General features: G+C 46.2%; 1 protein-coding gene across 1 annotated transcript in view; it reads right to left on the bottom strand.

Moving 5' to 3' along the window:
• Window positions 1-19,637, bottom strand: part of JMY (junction mediating and regulatory protein, p53 cofactor) — a 273,665-nt gene that overhangs the window by 218,439 nt on the left and 35,589 nt on the right. Inside the window, exons 2-3 of the mRNA XM_030193232.1 lie at window positions 10,280-10,453; window positions 5,591-5,741 (exon numbers count right to left, since the gene is read on the bottom strand). Coding sequence (XP_030049092.1) covers window positions 5,591-5,741; window positions 10,280-10,453 — 325 coding nt within the window. The remainder of the gene's footprint in view (window positions 1-5,590; window positions 5,742-10,279; window positions 10,454-19,637) is intronic.

The following is a 19,637-nucleotide window of genomic DNA, read 5'->3' on the forward strand; positions in this document are numbered from 1 at the left end:
GCTTCTGAAAAAACTCCAGACAGCCCAGAACACTGCTACCAGATTGATATTCAATAAAACGAGATATGATAGCGTTACACCTCTTTGTCAGATTTATTTTATTTATTGCATTTGTATCCCACATTTTCCCACCTATTTGCGGGGTTCAGTGTGGCTTACAATACATTGTGAATGATGGAAATACAATTAGTTACAACTCGGTTATGGATTACATTGTGAGGAGTTATGCGAAAACAAAGTCAAAGTATCGTTAAGGGAATAGAACAATGGAAAAGAACAATGGGAAGAAACAACGGGAAACTGATAGGGCAACTAAACAATTGTAGGAGAACATTCGGTATAACATTTTTCTGTGAGTAGAGGTATAAATGTGGTAACATTACGGGGGATGGGAATTCAGAAGAGAATGTATTGTTGCATTACTAACAGTGTGTGTGGACTTCATGTGTTTTGATCCTTTCAATAAATTTTATCAAAGAGATGAGTTTTCAATGATTTGCGGAAGTTGGTTAGTTCGTGGATCATTTTCAGGTTGCGTGGTAGTGTATTCCACAATTGCGTGCTCATATAAGAAAAGGTTGATGCGTGCAGCGTTTTGTATTTTATGCCTTTGCAATTAGGGAAGTGAAGGTTGAGGAAAGTTCGGGATGATCTTTTAGCATTTCTGGGTGGTAGGTCTATTAAATCAGATATGTAAGCTGGAGCTTCACCGTGAATGATTTTGTGGACTAATGTGCATACTTTAAAAGTGATGCGTTCCTTGAGTGGGAGCCAGTGTAGCTTCTTTCGTAAGGGTTTGGCACTTTCGTATTTTGGTTTTCCAAAGATGAGTCTGGCTGCTGTGTTCTGGGCTGTTTGAAGTTTCCTCAGTATTTGCTCTTTACAACCTGCGTATAGTGAGTTGCAGTAATCTAGATGGCTGAGTACGAGGGATTGCCCTAGGCTGAGAAAGACGGATCTTGGGAAGAATGGTCTTATTCTTTTCAGTTTCCACATGCAGTAGAACATTTTTTTGGTTGTGTTGTTTGCATGAGTTTCAAGTGTTAAGTGGCGGTCAATAGTGACTCCAAGGATTTTTAAAGTTTCTGAGATTGGAAGGTTTAGTTTTGGTGTGTTTATAGCGGTAAATTCATTCGTGTTGTACTGGGAGGTATCAGGCATTGAGTTTTTTCTGCGTTTAGTTTCAATCGAAATGCATCTGCCCAGGAGTTCATGATGTGTAGACTTTGGTTGATTTCATTGAAGATTTCTTTAATGTCTTGTTTGAACGGGATGTATATTGTTACATCATCGGCGTATATATATGGGTTAAGGTTATGGTTTGATAGAAGTTTTGCCAAGGGGATCATCATTAGGTTGAAAATAGTTGGTGAGAGGGGTGATCCTTACGGTACTCCACATTCAGGTGTCCATGTAGCAGACGTAGTCGAATTTGAAGTGACTTGATATGAGCGCAGGGTTAGGAACCCCTTGAACCAGTTTAGGACATTTCCTCCGATGCCAAAAGATACTACACTGGCTCCCAATTATGGACCGTATTACCTTCAAGCTTTGTACTCTGGTCCACAAAATAATCTATGGTGAAGCCCCGGATTATATGATTGATTTACTTGATCTTCCGGCGAGGAACAGAAACAGATCATCTTGTAATTATATGAATCTTCATTATCCCAGTTGCATTGGTCTTAAATACAAAACCACCTACGCGTCTAATTTCTCCTACTTAGGAACGCAGATGTGGAATGCATTACCGGACCGTGTGAAAACGCTACATGATCATCAAGACTTTAGGCACTCTTTAAAGACCTGTTTTGTAAGGCCTACCCTACTGCTGCTACTCACTAGACTCTACATTATATTGCCTCAAAGGACCATTTTATTCCTTATTATTTTGTACCTTATTTTACACATGTACCCCTCCCTTACCTGACCCTATTTCTTATTGACTTGTAAGCCACATTGAGCCTGCTTGTGTTTGGGAAAATGTGGGATACAAATGTTGCAAATAAATAAATAAACGCTGACTTCTGACCCTGTCAGTATCTACTGTGTTCGGAGCTGTCTGGCTACTATCTCTGATTCCTGACCACGTCTTCGGTGGTCTGCCTTTGGCCTGTACCGTCGGCTGTTGGACACCGACATTTCCTGGTTGAGGACGAGTCCCGCTGGCTTCCTGAACCTGGGGGCTCAACCTTCGGGGAACGACAGTTGGTTGTGTTGAAGAACCCAGGGGTTTGTTGGCTGTCTATAGTTCTCATGGACTAGGACTTAGGGTTCACCTTCTTCTGCTTCCAGACAGAACATTACACTGAGGAACCTTAATCTGCACTTTTTCTTTTTCTCTCTTTTTTTTTTTTTTACTGAACAGCAGACGCTGAAAGTCGCACACCCAAGCCCAACACGCAGTTCTGAGATCCAGCAACCTCAATGACACCGTCTGCCCAGAGTGACCCCACTCACCCATCTCAACAAGAGGGCTCACACACTTCCCCCTACTTTGACTGAGATGTCTGGGTCTTAGGCTCACGCTGTTGATGAGAATGAACGTGCTGAGGTTGAGCCTGCTGAGAAGACGTGGAGTACCTACACCTCTGAGTAGTAAGTACTCCTCTTCTACTTGCCAAAAAGACTCCTCGATGAGGAGGTAGACGCAGAAGGTGCCTAGCTTCTCTGCCAGGGGGCGCCGAAGCATAGTCCCTAGGGATTCCAGCACTAGGGAATGATGAGGCAATTGAGGCCCATCAAACCCAGGTGAAGACTGACCAACAGAGGAAATTCCCGGTTCTTCACTTGAACGTCTCATAAGATCTCGTGAAGCACAACTATCACAGCCTCTCTAGGAGGAAACTTGTAGTCCAGGACCTCGAACATCTTAGCCCTGGGCTCATCCTCCACTTCCAAAGGAATTGGAACAGCATTCATCATTTCCTTAATAAAAGATGGAAAAGAAAGACTCTCAGGTGGAGGACTTTCTCTTTTCCTATGGAGGGGAGGGATCAAACGGGATGCCATAAAACTCCTCCTCTGAGAAGTACCGTGGATACTCCTCCAACTCCCATGAGCACTTATCAAGATGTCAGGTCCAGTCTCGACTCCGGTGAAGTTTCCTCCACCAACGTCATGGGGGTGCCAACACAGGCAGCACCGGAGAAAACCTCAACACAAGCTGATGGACACGCGAGACAGCAGCAAGAGGCATGGCAGGTGCAAGCACCCCTGACACTGATGTACTCTGTTGTATAAACACTGCTATAAGCTCAGGGAGCAAGGCCCAGAGGCGCTCACCGAGGGCTGACATCAAGAAAAGTTGGGGTGTCGGAGTAGAAGCAGGCTGCTGAACTTGTGGAGTCAAAGCAGGTGTCTGGTCCTGGCCATCTGGAGACTCACATACACTGGCACCTCGATGGTGCCAAAAAAGGGTCAAAGCACCAAAGAAAAAGGAAGGGAAGAACCCGACCAAAGCTCAGACCTGAATGCAGCCTAGTGAGCGCAATAAAATAAACGAAACCTTAAAAAAAGGGGAAAATAAACTAAAAATGTAAGGAAGAGAGAAATCGGGAAGACACAAAAAGAAGCTCTTGTTAAGAAACCGAACTGGCAGCAGTGAGAAGAGAAGAGAAAAAAAACATGTCCATACCTCACCACAAAAACACAGAACTAAAGGTCCTGTACTCTTGCGCATACGCAGTGGAGCATGACTCATGCTCCAAAGAGCTCTATAAAAGCTTGTCGTAAGCTCTGGACTGGACAACATGGATCGCGTTACCCACATGTGAGAATCATAGGCTTGCTTGTCCTCAGGGAAAGAGATTTCCACAGCAGTGGGAAGAAGCAGAATGGTCCACACAGAGAAGAACAATGAAAATAATAAAGAAAAAATTCAAAATAGGATTATAATGGTTTGGCTACAAAAATAATAATGGAAATTCTTTCAAGGTGGGAAGGGATAAATGTAAAAATGCAAGAGGCAAGTGAGAGAAGATTATTAGTTTTTGGGTGGCAATATAAAGAAACTAACCTGTTCATGTGTCACCCAAGTTTTCCTGCACATCATGTGCAAATTACTTATTTTGAATGTAGACTAAAACAGGAGAGAGGATGGCACTGTGAAAGATCAATTTCCCTGTGCTGTTCCGAACAGCAACCTAGCGCCAGAACAGCACAGGGGAATAAAGCCCTGATGATCAATAGCACAGAAATTTACGCATGCTATTTAGCTTCAACCATCAGGACACTTTTGCAGGAGGACTGTGCCTGGACATGCACCCAAGGCACAATCCTCTCACAGAAGTTGTTTCACAGGTCCAGGCTGTTGAAAAAAAAAAAAAAAAAAGCCCGGATCTGTCAAACAGACCATCGCAAGGGGATGGAGGTCAGGTAGACCTCCAGTCCCTCCTACCCACCTCTGCACACAACGGAATGCAGGTCTACTGGACCTCCATTCCCCCCACCCCACATAAAAAGGCTTCCCTGGTGGTCCAGTGGGCACCCCCAAGCCCCCCCTCCATACTCTGAAGCAGGAGGAAAGAGTACGAGTGCCGCATTCAAAAGGGCCACGCCCTGCCTGATGCATCTTGGGATACACTGGGTGGGACTTCAGTACCATATTAGGGATCAACTCCCTTATATGGTACTGAAATCCCACCTAGTGCATCCCAGGAAGCACCGTGCAGGGCATGGCAGGGTACCGCCATTTTGAAGGCGGCGTTCACAGGAGGGGCTTGGGGGCACTAGGCCACCAGGACACGTGGGGGGTACCCACTGGACCACCAGGGAAACCTTTCTGCGTGGGAGTGGGAGGCAACTGTAAACATGCAAATGCATGCTGGACAGGAATCTCCATTCTTCACCAATGCTCTGTAAACCCTAACGCCAGCTCCAAGCTGGTGTAGGGTTTGCGTGGAAGCAGTGCCAATATTTGGCATGTTGCCCACTGAGCACTGGGGAGGAATACCTAATGCTGTGTTTAGCATGTATTTGCATGCTACTTGTGCTCAGAGCCAGTGAGCTTGTTGTTATATGCGCTCAACAGCTCTGATCATAGGGTGCAAGCAAACGCAAGTGCTAGTCCAGCACTAATGGCCTCTAGCATCCGTGTTTGCCTTTGATCATCTGCCCACAAGTGAAGAAGAAAAAGCAAAAACAGCACCAAAGAAAGTTACAATCAGGTCACATGTCCAAAGGTCTAGTGATGTTTATTAAAAATCCAACATGGTCATATTTCAGCCAACTGGCTGCATCAGAAGTAAACATAACTTAAAACAGATATTTTGCATAAACGGAAAAGTCTTACTACCACTTATTGTAAGAGTTCCGAGTATGGCACAGGTCCAAGAAATGCGCTATTCAACAGTGCGACCCGATTTTTTCCTTGGTGCTATTTTTGCTTCTTTCCTTTGAATTTAGTTCATGTCCTATTTAGAAAGTTCAGGCTGATTCCTTTTCACAAAAACCTCGTCTTGGCTCCAGAGGAAAAGTATTGTCTACACTATACATCCCTGCGACAGAAACAAAACAGCTGACATGGTTGAATGTGCTGAAAATGCTTTGAAAAATAAAACTAACGATATAAAGTGGAAAGCTCTGTTACCTTTCTGTGCTTTAGCTGTTATTTCAAAATATTTGACAGTTAAATCTTGAATAGAGAGTACCGCCATCTGAGCTTTTTTCTGCCAATCTGTATCTTCTTTTCTGAGGCTTTCAACCCTTCGAGGGCCCAGGTAATCGTTCTCCAGGGAGATCTGAAAACAAATTAATCACAGCATTATGTTAAGCATTAACAGAATCTACATTATTTAAAAGGGCTACCAAACTAGTTTGAATGAACTGGAACCTTAGACATTCTAAATATCATTAAAATATACTGAACAGTTTTTAAGGCCCAATTCACTACATATTTATCCCATAAATGAGGCCCTCAGCACCTTTAGCATCAACTGAAAAAAACCTGGTATACCTGGAGAAGTTTTGGTTTCTTCAACTCCTGCTGAAAAGTTCAGACACATGGGCACATGCTATCCGGCCAGCAAATGGAGACAAAGAATGACTTCACTATCACTACTCCATCTATAGGGGCCCGTGCATCAAGGAGGCCTCTCAAAGCTATGTAGTTTCACCTCCTCAGCGACCTGCCTTTGGGAGAATGAATCCCTTTCTTCCCCCAGGTAACCAATGTTTGAACAACTGTAAAACTGAAATCACATTCTCTCCTCTGGACGTACATGTGTGAGACATAGACTATGTACACATTTTCATGTGCATCACAGAACCAAGATGGATTTCTGACTGTTGCCCTGTCAGCCTGCTTGTATGGACTTACTGCTGCAGCCTTGGTTTATTTGCCAAAGGTAGACAGACTCTGTGCTACTTCGTTTCTTCTCTATTGTGCACTGGTTCAATCTAGTTTGAGACTTGGTGCTTTCAAACAATCACTATCTGAAAGCTACCAACCAAGTCAACAGGGGCAGCCCAAGGCAATCTACTGCCTGAGGTGAGGGATGAGATGGCACTCCCAGCCCCCTCCTCAGAGCTACAGTCAGGGGGTAAGGCGGGGAGTGATAGAAAATTACAAACTGACAGAAGCCAAGCAATTAAGTTTATTACAAAATCATGAAAATACATAAACCAAATATACTTATATATTACAACCAAAAAACCTGTTTTTTGTGAAAAATGAAACAGGCCCTAGCAAGGCTATCATCTATTCGCAATTATGTTTCAAAATCTTTCTTCCCTGCCTTCTCCCCCATCTATATCCAGCAATTCTCCTCTCTCCCCTGCCCTCCCCTCCATGTACAGCAATTTCTCCGTTCTCTCCTACCTACTCTCCCATCCATGTCCAGCAATTTTCCTGTGTGCCCTCCCATCCATGTCCAGTGATTTCTCATCTCCCCTCCCATCCATGTCCAGTGATTCTCCTGTGTGCCCTCCCCTCCCCTCCATGTCCAGCGATGTCCCCTCTCTCCCCTGCCCTCCCTTCCATGTCCAGCAATTCTCCCCTCCCATCGCATCTATGTCTAGCGATTCTCCCCTCCCATCGCATCTATGTCTAGCGATTCTCCCCTCCTCTCGCATTCATGTCTAGCGATTCTCCTATTCCCTACCCTCCCATCCATGTCCAGTGACTCGCCCCAGCCCCCACCTGCCCCCCCCCCCTTGTAAGCACCCGAGTTCCAGTTCAACCCCAGCCCTCACCTGCCCGCCCTCTTCTCCCACCTTGCAAGGTCCAGGGATCACCAATCAATGTTCTTGGCTGGGGCTCAATGGTCGGGATGGAACATAGAGAAGTGACTGAAAAGGACAAAAAAGCTTGAGAGCCTGATTGTAAAACTGGTACTCCAATTGCTTCTCTGAGTGCATTCCAAGAAGCATTCTGAAGTCACCAGAGATTTTGACTACACTCCCTGGGAATTCTGTGGCAACTTCTTCCATACCTGCGAGAATCCCCATTGCCGTGCAGCTCTCTAATCTACCTACCTGCTTTCCTCATCCTTTCTCAAGCAATCACATTGTCCCCCCTGTCATTCTCCTTCCCCAGTCTGCAAATCCTCTCTCTTTCACCCCCTCCCTAGTACCCCATTTCCATTCTCTGCACTCACCCTCTCAGCCCTAGTTTACCCTCCACTACCTCCTCACAAGCCCCAGGTCCATCTCTGTATCACCTTCCTTCGTCTCCAAGCCATTCTGTCTCTTACCTTCTACCCCATCACCTATTGCCCCTCCTTGACCAAAGTAACTCCATTTCAACTCTAACTCAACCCTATCTTCTCCCCCTCATACCCTTCCATTCTGGCCTCCATCACACAAGCAAAACACAGATAGTCCCTCTTCAAAAACAGGACGTGACCACAAACCAAAAGTACCAATGCAGACAAAAATTAAACTGAAACTCGAGATGTCAAACCCTGCATGCAGTGCAACACCAGAGAAACAGAAAGAAATGTATCATTTCCTTCTGTACAGAGCAAAATAACACCAGCAGATGTAAATTCTTAAAACTGACATAATTCGTTAACTGAAAATAAAATCACTTTTCCTACCTTTATCTGGTGATTTTATCATTCTAATTATCTTGTTCCCAGTCTCTGCTTCTATTTCCTTCCCTCTATGCACTTAACTACTTCCAGGATTTCCTATCCCTTTGCTATTTCTTTCCTTTCCCCTTTCCTTCACTTCCTGCCCTACAGCCACCTTTAGCACTGATCTTTCAAGTTCAACTTTCTTCCATTTTCTGCCTCCTTCTCAAATCTAGTCTTCTACCTCTTCCCTTCCATCCATGTGCTGCATTTAACTTCCCTCCCTTCCCTTCAAGTATTTAGCACCTCTCCCTTCCCATACATGCCTCATCCCCCCCCCCCTTCTCTTCCCTGTGCAGATTCTCCCCTCCATCTTCCCCATTCCCTCATGTGGGTCCGGCATCACCTTCCTATCTCCCTTTGCCCCCCCTCCCCCTTTCTCCTCAAGCCCTACAAACTTACTGTGTTCGCCCACACTGCAATTAACATCAAACTCCCTTCAGCAGCTCCAAGGCTTCCCTCTGCCACATCCTTCCCACCCAGAAACAGGAGTTGTGACAAATGGAAGGGCCTCAGGACTGGCCAAAGAGAGCCAGAGGTTATCATTGCTGGCAGTGCCGGTTAACACAGCACATTTGTAAGGCCGTGGGGAGGGGGGGACAGAGAGATGGGAAAGTGATGACAGACCCACAGGAGGGGAGAAAAGGACTGAATGAGGTAAGAAGAGATGCCCAGACCCAAAGGAGGGAACGGGAGAAGGAAAAGGGAAGTAAAGATTTTTGAGGTGGCAAGACAATTTTTTGGAGTGGCACCTACACCATAAGGTCGTCTATGTAAATGAGAAAGACTAAACATTACCTCACTTCCCTTCCTCCTCCAACCTAAAGTCAATTCTATTCCAGCTTGTTGCTAATAGTACTGGACTCACTCATCTCAATGTATCATGCAGAGGGAAGGACCATGAAAGTATTATGGATCTAGGACGGTGAGCCCTTGGGCCGCAGCCGGACCCCGACTGCAGCAGACAAGTCTCCTGGGCTTGCACAAGACAGGAGATAAGGCAAGGTGAACGTAGGCAAGAACCAGGGCAGGACCGGGCAAGGCAAGGCTGGAACTAGACAAGACTGGGCAAGGCAAGACAGGACAGGAAGCATCTCCAGACGAGGCAAGGAAAAGCAAGACAGCAGGGCTAGAATTGGACAAGGCAAGACAAGGAATTAGGATAAAACTGGGTCCAGACAGGCAAGACAAGGAACTAGGCTAAGACTGGATCCAAACGGGACTGGACAAGACAGGACTAGTCGGGGCAGGAACAAGGCAATGCAAAGTCTGGAGGCAGGGCAGGGCTGGAGCTAGGCAGGAACTCAGAGACAAGGCAGGGCTGGAGCTAGGCAGGAACTCGGAAACAAGGCAGGGCAAGGCAAGACTAGACAAGGCAAGGCAAGAACTGGAACAAGGCAAGGCTGATACTTCACACACGAGGCGGGAAGGGCAAAACGGGAACAAAATCATCTCACTGCAAAGGTGCTGGAAGAGGGCAGGCACTGCCCTCAAATATCCCCAAGGCTGGAAATGTGTCTCCGCAGGTGACACTGGAACTGCAGCGCGCTGCCACTTTAAGGACAGATCTTCAGCATGCGCACAACCTAGAAAGGCTGACGTCACAGGAAGCCGACACACCAAAGCAGGCCACCTCCCAGAGGAGCGCCGAAGTGCAGTGTGGGACTAACCTAACGCCCCCATGGCACAGGGAGGTGAGTCGGGGCACAAGTCATGACAGGAATCATGACAGGAAGTAAGATCTTGCCATTATTTGCAAACACTCTAGGAAAGGAAATACCTACTTTATCTGAAATGTAGCTCACCTTTGGCTTGGGTCTGAAAACTTGAATAATTAAATCCAAAAGATCCAGTGCTCACTAACTCAATTTTGTGCACTACTACTTCTTCCAGTAGCTTGGATACCGTCTAATAATTAAATAAATGCTTCACATTTTGGATGTCAAGCTCAACATAAGTGCAAGTAGCCAACAGAATGCCTCAATTTGACAAATCTGACTTTTCAAAAAAATTTAAATAGAGTAAATTACATTTTGTAAATGTATGAATAGATATATTCAAAACAAAGGGTCTATGTCTCTCCAGCATACATACTTACTTTAAACCACAATGGTAATAACCTCCTCTCTCCTAAAATTAACACTTTTCTTGTTTGCATATTATATACATCTGACTACCTACAAGAATGGTCAGTGGCATAATACCTTTATCTGCTGTCTCCTGAGCATTGCCAGTTCCCTCATATCTCGGAATGGCTGCAGTAAGTACTGGTACAGTTCTGTAGTGGCTTCTGAAAGATTACCATAAGCATCATCCTCCATCTGATACAGTTCAAGTAATTCTACCATGCTTTCTGTGTTCTTGTGTTTCTCTAGAAGCTGCAGAGAAGGAAAAAAAAAAGAGAAATTTAATAATCAATGCCTCATGGTTCACAAATTCAAAATGTATTTATGTACTAGCATTTTGTGAACTATCAAACATGTATGTAAATACTGTAACACAGTATTTTACTTGATATTGTATTAAACAAAAATAGCAATGTATTTGTAGGGAGTTTCAAAACTAAATCAAAAAAGGTTAATAAAACACTTCTATATAAAAATCAAGCCTTAGAACACTTTGAGACCAAGAAGGTAGTTACAATCATACCAAACCATCAGTAGTCTATTCTATCAATAATTAAACAGATCAATTTGATTTTGGACACAAATATGCCTAGGGAAATTTCCAAAAAACAAAATAAGAAGGTAGCTTTCTAACCTGCCTTGGAAAACGGTTCCACAACCCAGCTCCTTGAAAGTAAACTGTAAAGTCTGCATAGCATGAGGAACAGTAAGAGAGGTTAAGCAGCATATTGTATGTAATGGATGATTTGTTCTTGGCTAGATATTAGTCAACAGAATTTATCAATTAGGGCTGCATTTCAATTAAAACATTTAATTGCAATTAATCACTATTAATCCAGGTGTCCAACCTGCCAGCATCTTATTCCTGCCCTCTGTCCATCTCTTGCTCCTTCCCCTCTGACCCCCTCCCCAGGTCCAACAGCTATTCTTATCTCTTCCCACCTTCATCCCCTCCCCCCACCCAGGTTCAGACTACGTACGTCTAGTAGCACTTTAGAAATAAGTAGTAGTAGTAGTAGACTGCCAGCATCTTATTTCTGCCCTATGTCCAACATCTCTCCCTCTCTCCTCCACCTCACCCCAGTCCAACATTGCTCTCTCTCCTCCTTCCCCTCAGCCCCTCTCAATCCAAAATCTATCCTTTTCTCTTTGCCACCCCATCAGCCTAGCCAGTGAGCAAGCGAGGAAGGGAAGTGCAGGGAGAAATGCCGATCCGGCTGCTGACAAGGATGGGGGCGAATAAAATAAATTAATTATGACCAATAAAATTGATCACCCCCACCCGTCAGCAGCCCATTCGGCATCTCTCCCTGCACATCCCTCCCTCGATTGCTTAGATGGCAGCTGCAACACAGCAATGTCTATATGCTGCCTGCTGTGGAAGCTCCCTCTGACCCATCTCACCTCCTCTGACAAAATTTCCTGTTTCCTCAGGAACAGAACAGGTCAGACGGAGCTTCCATAGCAGGCAGTGTAATAGTTTGAGAGATAGCGGGTCCCAGCTCAAGGATGGTAAGGTAATAAGACTGCCTGCCACAAAATCTATACAAAACTATGGCCCAACAAACCAGGCCAGGGAATATGATGCCCTAGAGCAGAGGAGTAGTCTACACAAGCAAGGAGAAGAGAATTACGTTTTTTCACTGTGAGGGAAGAGCAGGAGGAGAAATCCCTTTCAGAAGAGACACAAGCAAAGCATATGGGAAGTCCTATGGAATTCAGGAAAGGAGAGGGTAAGGCAGTTCTGGCCAGTGGAAGACCAAGAAAGAGGGACCCAATCAGGGAGAAGATAGACAGGAAGCAGAGCTTTTAAGGGGTCTTTTCTTAGGTTGATAGGGAAAAGGAGGGAGTTTCCAGAAGTCTCTGAGATAGTTTGAGAGAATGGAAAAGAGGAAGAACCTATGGATATTACTGAATGGGACAACCAGGAAGAAATGGAGGTTGAGCCTTATGAAACCTAAGGTTTTGGCTGTTTGCGGAAACTTCTGTAGGAAGGCCTGTTGGGGAGGCAACTAACTGGCTGTGAAAGCAAGTGAGTGGTGGCCTTCCTCCTTTTTCCTGGCTCATACTGAGCAGGGAAAAGGTCTTTTGACAAGTGGACTGAAGGGAACTGTGATATATATATATATTTTTTTTTTAAATAGCAACTCTTTTGGGAATCAAAGAGAAACCTCTCCCAAAGAAACTCAAAAGTGGAAGCAAACAGTTATAATGAGAGGCTGGACAGATATTCGTGTGTGTGTGTGTGTGTGTGTGTGTGTGTGTGTGTGTGTGTGTGTGTGTGTAGTTTGTTTTGGGTTTTTTGTTTGTTTGTTTTTTTAAACCCTAAGGAACTTGGTTTTGGACTTGGACTTGGTTTGAACTTGGAGAGAAAGGGGTCCTTTTACAAAGGCGCGGTAAAAAGCGGCCTACAGTAGTGTGGATGCATGTTTTGGATGCATGCTGGGCCATTTCTTTACCGTGTCTGGAAAAAAGGTTTGTTTGTTTTTTTTTTATTAGGCTGGGAAATAAACGTGCGGCAAAATTACAACTAGTGAGCGCCTATTTACGGCCTGAGCCCTTACCACCTATTGACTTAGTGGCAAGGGTTCACACGCTACCCACACGGTAACCGTGCAGCGCGCGCCAACTGCCAATAACCGCCATGGTAGAAGATAGAAAATTAATTTTCTACCACAGAATTACCACAAGGCACACAAGCTAGCCCAGCAGTAGTGCCAATTTGACACGCGATAGCCCTCCTGCGCCTTTACAGAAGGGCCCCAAAAAGACATGGTGGTAATTTGCATTTGTGGGGTGTGGGTTTTAATTTGCATATGCTGTGAAGTATGGGATCTTATTTGCACATATCCTCCTTTCTCATTAAATTATTCTGCTTAATGAAGTATCCATTATTTTCAAAGAGATCATGAACTGTGTTTTTCTTTTAAAGGAAACTTGGAGTGGCTGATTTGAAATTTAATAGATATTTCTTTTTCCTCCTCACCCTGAGTATAAGAGTGTAAGAAAAGCGTGACTTGAAACCCAGTTGGTCCTGTCTGTATTGATGCATTATAGCTAGAAGAGTTCTCCCTGAATCCTCTATCCCAGGATGGATTGGAGTGTCCCTCTTTGGAATGCACAGGACATTTTTCTCTTTACATCTACTTTTCTCTCAGTTACTACTTATGGCTCCAGTACACTTTTTCTTCTTGGCACTGTCCCTTCCTAATTTGTTTCTCCATCTTAAACCACTGTACACTGCAGGAACACATTGTCCACCATCTGTATTCATCATCTCACCATCTCTTTTTTCCTCTTCCTTTTTCTCAGCTCTCAACCTTAAACATTTCCTTCCTTCTATTCATCCATCTCCTTTCTATCTGAATACATCTCGCCGTCGTCGTACCTCTCCTACTCTTCTCCGTACTCTCTTACTCCTTTCTCCTGCTCTCCACTGGGGACATTAATCCCAATCCTGATCCTCCACATCAGCTCTCGTCCTATCCATGCAAACACCTGTCCTCATCCTATCCATGCAAATGATTCCGAGATGTCTCCAATCTCATCTCTATTCCCCTCCTCCCCCCCCCCCCCCTCTTCCCTCCGCTTCTCGTGTGCCCTGTGGAATGCCCGCTCGGTCTGCAACAAACTTCCCTTCACCCATGATCTCTTCATCTCCTGTTCCCTTCAACTGCTCGCCCTAACTGAAATCTGGCTCACCCCCGACGACTCTGCCTCAGTCGCGGCCCAATGCCATGGAGGTTATCTTTTCTCCCACACTCCCTGCCCAGTTGGCCGCGGAGGAGGCGTCGGGTTTCTACTTTCGCCCTCCTGTAGTTTTCAACCCCTCCTCCTACCGCAGTCTCACTGCTTCTCATCCAAGTTCACTCCATCCGTCTATTCTACCCGCTGCCATTCAGAGTTGAAATCATTTACCGCCCCCCTGATAAGCCCCCTCTTCCTTCCTTACTGACTTCGATACCTAGCTCTCTGTTTTTCTTGAACCCTCATCTCCATCCCTCATTCTTGGAGACTTTAACATACATGCTGACGACCCATCCGACTCTTACGCTTCTCAGTTCCTCACTCTGACATCCTCCTTCAACCTCCAGCTGAGCTCCACCACCCCTACTCACCAAACTGGCCATTGTCTTGACTTTGTCCTCTCCTCTACCTGCTCACCCTCCAATTTCTGCACCTCTGCTCTTCCTCTCTCAGATCATCACCTGATCACCTTCACACTTCATCACCCTCCCCCTCAGTCCCGCCCAACACTAACCACTACTTTCAGGAATCTCCAGGCTGTCGACCCTCCCCACCTTATCCTCTAGCATCTCTAATCTCCTCCCGTCCATCACGTCCTCCGAGTCTGTCGACAAGGCTGTCTCTACTTACAATGCCACTCTCTCCTCTGCTCTGGACACCCTTGCACCATCTATCTCCCGTCCCACAAGGCGTACTTAATCCCCAGCACTGGCTGACCCCTTGCATCCGATACCTTCGCTCCTGCGCCCGATCTGCTGAACGCCTCTGGAGGAAATCTCGCACCCATAGCGACTTCATTCATTACAAATTCATGCTATCCTCCTTCCAGTCCTCCCTATTCCTTGCCAAACAGGACTATTACACCCAATTGACTAATTCTCTCGGCTCCAACCTTCGTTGTCTCTTCGCCACCCTTAACTCCCTCCTCAAAGTGCCCTCCGCTCCCACCCACCCCCCTCACTCTCTCCTCAATCACTGGCTGACTAGTTCCGCGACAAGGTGCAGAAGATCAACCTCGAATTCACTACCAAGCCACCTCTTCTTCTTCACCCTTTAACCCACTCCCTCAACCAACCAACCCAGGCCTCCTCCTCCTCTTTTCCTGATATCACCGAGGAGGAAACCGCCTACCTTCTTTCCTCCTCGAAATGCACCACCTGTTCCTCTGATCCCATCCCCACTAACTTACTAAACACCATCTCTCCCTACTGTCACCCCCCCCCCCCCATCTGTCATATCCTCAACCTCTCTCTCTCCACTGCAACTGTCCCTGACTCCTTCAAGCATGCTGTAGTCACACCACTCCTCAAAAAACCATCACTAGACCCTACCTGCCCTTCCAGCTACCGCCCCATCTCCCTCCTACCCTTCCTCTCCAAGATACTCGAACGCGTCGTTCACAGCCATTGCCTTGATTTTCTCTTCTCTCATGCCATCCTCGATCCGCTTCAATCCGGTTTTCGCCCTCTACACTCGACAGAAACGGCACTCACTAAAGTCTGTAATGACCTGCTCCGTGCCAAATCCAAAGGTCACTACTCCATCCTCATCCTCCTTGACCTATCCGCCGCTTTTGACACTGTCAATCATAATTTACTTCTTGCTACACTACCCTCATTTGGGTTCCAAGGCTCTGTCCTCTCCTGGTTCTCCTCTTATCTCTCCCACCGTACCTTCAGAGTACATTCTCATGGATCTTCTTCCACCCCCATCCCGCTCTCTGTTGGAGTTCCTCAGGGATCTGTCCTTGGACCCCTTCTTTTTTCAATCTACACCTCTTCCCTGGGCTCGCTGATCTTGTCTCATGGTTTCCAATATCATCTTTATGCTGATGACACCCAGCTTTATTTCTCCACACCAGACATCACTGCGGAAACCCAGGCCAAAGTATTGGCCTGCTTATCCAACATTGCTGCCTGGATGTCCAACCGCCACCTGAAACTGAACATGGCCAAGACCGAGCTCATTGTCTTTCCACCCAAACCCACTTCTCCTCTCCCTCCACTCTCTATTTCAGTCGATAACACTCTCATCCTCCCCATCTCATCTGCCCGCAACCTCGGAGTCACCTTCGACTCCTCCCTCTCCTTCTCTGCCCATATCCAGCAGACAGCCAAGACCTGTTGCTTCTTTCTCTATAACATTAGCAAAATTCGCCCTTTCCTCTCTGAGCACACCAACTGAACTCTCATGCACTCTCTCATTACCTCTCGTCTTGACTACTGCAACCTACTCCTCACTGGCCTACCACTTAAACATCTATCCCCCCTTCAATCCGTTCAGAACTCTGCTGCGCGTCTTATCTTCCGCCTAGACCGATATGCTCATATCACCCCTCTCCTCAAGTCACTTCACTGGCTTCCGATCAGGTACCGCATACAGTTCAAGCTTCTCCTACTAACCTACAAATGCACTCAATCTGCAGCCCCTCACTACCTCTCTACCCTCATCTCCCCTTACGCTCCTACCCGTAACCTCCGCTCACAGGACAAATCCCTCCTCTCAGTACCCTTCTCCACCACCGCCAACTCCAGACTCCACCCTTTCTGCCTCGCCTCACCCTATGCTTGGAATAAACTCCCTGAGCCCATACGCCAAGCCCCCTCCCTACCCATCTTCAAATCCTTGCTCAAAGCCCACCTCTTCAATGTCACTTTCGGCACCTAACCATTGTACCTCTATCCAGGAAATCTAGACTGCACTTTTTGTCCTTTAGATTGTAAGCTACTTTGAGCAGGGACTGTCCTCCTTTCTTAACTGTACAGCGCTGCGCAACCCTGGTAGCACTTTAGAAATGTTAAATAGTAGTAGTAGTAGTAATAAGAAGACCAACAACCCTGGACCTACATCTTCTGGTAGTGGCGGAATGACAACAGACATTGCTGTGCTGCTGCTGTCTAAGCAACTTTGAAGGTACAGGGGAGCGGGCAAGGAAGGGAAGTGCAGGGAGAGATGCTGATCGAGCAGATGACAGGATGGGGATGATTAAGTTTCTTAGCCATGATTAATTTTCTAACTTATGGTACTAGCCATGATTAACATGCAGCCCTAGTATCAATATTTAAATTCATTGCAAGATCAACAAAACAAAATTCATGCATGCAAACAGAAAGGTGAAATTTGTTATCTGCTAATTTGCTATCTTGGAGTCCTACTAGACCAGACCAGACAAATGGGTTCAAAAGGAGGAAGAAAACCGATAATCCAGTGACATCATCACCAGTATATACAGCCATGCAGACCTAGAGCCAACAAGTATTTCAGATCTGTTTTTTCAAGAAAATACTTATCACTGTTAGTTCATTATAACTTTATAGCATAGTATATATTAGCACACAAGCTTCTGAGGCACAATAGGGAGCAATATGAAGGGGCAATAGAGAACAACATTAGGGAAGGAGGAAAGCATAGTAATGTGCACAATCAATCAGAGACCCAAAAAGCCAGTGAAGCTCTATGTTAAGGAACCACACGAGAAAAGATAACAAACAGCATTAATCTAGGACAGCAAACAGACTACACAGTGGAGCCCTAGTAGCTGTAAGAAGACAGTGTTTCCCAAGTCTGGTTGTGAAGTACCCCATGCCAGTCAGGTTTTCAGGACATCCACAATGAAAATGCATGAAAGAGATTTGCATATAATGGAGGCAGTGTATGCAAATCAAGTTCACTGCTGTAAGAGACTAGAGGGAGACCTATTAAAGTACTCAAAAAGACAAGTAAAACAAAAACCCAAGGAGACTGATGCCAGCGTGCAAGGTCTGTAACTCACCTATAACAGGGTGTCCTAGAGAAGGTCCAGACTATTCATAGGGGCCTGAGGCCCCAGGACCAAATGTTTCCAGACTATAAAGGGGGAACAGATACCAGACCTGACTATTCTCACTATCATCAAAAGGGTGAGTGTGTTGAACACAGAGCTGCTATTTCCTTTACAGTTACCCAAGGATCAACCTCTTCCCCAAGACCTAACAGACGTACCCTTCGATGCTCCAAATAAAGGAAAGACTGAGCCCTCTGGATTTTACCCAGGCCTCAATTAGCAGTCTTGCATACTCAACTCCCTAGGTAGAGCATCCTATCTGCAAAAGTAGCTTCTGTACCTGTGCACTAGGGCCAGCCTCAACCCTCTGCAAGAGTCTTGATTTTATCTTCACCCCAATCTCTGAAGACTAGTGTACCCTCAGGGAAAACAGTATTCCCCTAACCACACTCAGAGGCTCCAGAATCCAACATAAAACTACTATGCAGTACTCTTTTGCACCAAAGGTTGTACCATCTGATACTAAAGTATTTCTGCTATGTTGTCTTATCTCACAACAGCCAAGGATGTGAAAAAAATGGATAGAATCATCTGACTTGGGGGGGGGGGGGGGGGGGGGAAGAGTGGAGGAAGAGTTACCTCACTTGAATGACCCCAGAAAAAAAATGGAACAAGATAGCTAGGCTCCCAAACAGCAACATGAAACATAGACTGGATATCAGCCCTGGGTCTCCCAGGATAGTTAGATCCGCTGGCTCCTGCTTTTCTTTCTGTGGCTGAAAGACTTGTTTGTTTTGAAGTTTAACAGAGGAAATAGGTGGTCTGCTCAAGGATATGCCTCATTTGGCCACTGGTAGAGTCTCAGCCACTACTACACATGCTTATACTTCAGAGTTCAAACATGGATGGCTCACAAGATTCATCCGACCAATACAGGTATCAACAATGCTGCTGCCAGGTCCTGCAGGGGAACTCCATCCCAAACCAACCGAGACCCTTACCATGGCACCTCAGGGCTACTATTTTCCCTCAGCAATCAGTGCTGTCTTGCTTGCAACTCCCTGGACTGGCTTCTCCCAAGATTGCTGGAGTGCTAGCTGGCTCACTCCAGCCCTTGCTTAGACTTGGACTCATTTGCACTGATCCCAATTCAGCTGCCACAGGGAGGATTTTGGAACTTCCATGGTGGTCCAGAGTAGAAAAGGAAGCAGCTGCTAAGAGGAGTCCTTAACCAAAATCTAGAGACATGTCATGAACCAGCCTGGAAACCAGGAAAATTAATTTGACCCCTCTCTCACCATGGCAAGAGAACAAGCCCAGAAGGGCAGGCTCTGGCTCTGACTCAGGGTCTCCCCCCCCGAAGAGATCCCCACTGCTACAGCTGTCTGCACAGGCCCTTGCGCTGGCAGAGAACAAAATGGCTGTCATTCCCGCCTCTGTCTGAGGCGAAGCGCTGAGACACTGCACTGGGGATCAGAGCTGCAAGAAATGCATTGTGCGACTGAGGGCACTCTGTGTGCGTGAGCCCCGACTCAACCCCTCCACTCGGGAACCGGACTGCACACCGTGCAGCAGCCCAAGAAAAAACCCGCCCGCTGCGAGACGGGCAGCTCCTTGCACTCCCAGCGGGGGCTGCCATGAACGAAGATATATTAAAAGCAGGAAGCCAGCAAAAGAATCGGTTGGACCGCTGGATGACCGAGGGGTAAAAGGGGCGATCAAGGAAGACAAAGACGTAGCGGAAAGATTGAATGAATTCTTTGCTTCAGTCTTCACTGAGGAAGATTTGGGTGGGATACCGCTGTCGGAAATGATATTTCAAGCAGACGAGTCGGAGAAACTTACTGAATTCACGGTAAACCTGGAGGACGTAATGGGGCAGTTCAGCAAACTGAAGAGCAGCAAATCTCCTGGACCGGATTGTAT

The sequence above is a fragment of the Microcaecilia unicolor genome, chromosome 2 (genome assembly GCF_901765095.1).
Source record: "Microcaecilia unicolor chromosome 2, aMicUni1.1, whole genome shotgun sequence".
Classification (NCBI taxonomy): Eukaryota; Metazoa; Chordata; class Amphibia; order Gymnophiona; family Siphonopidae; genus Microcaecilia; species Microcaecilia unicolor.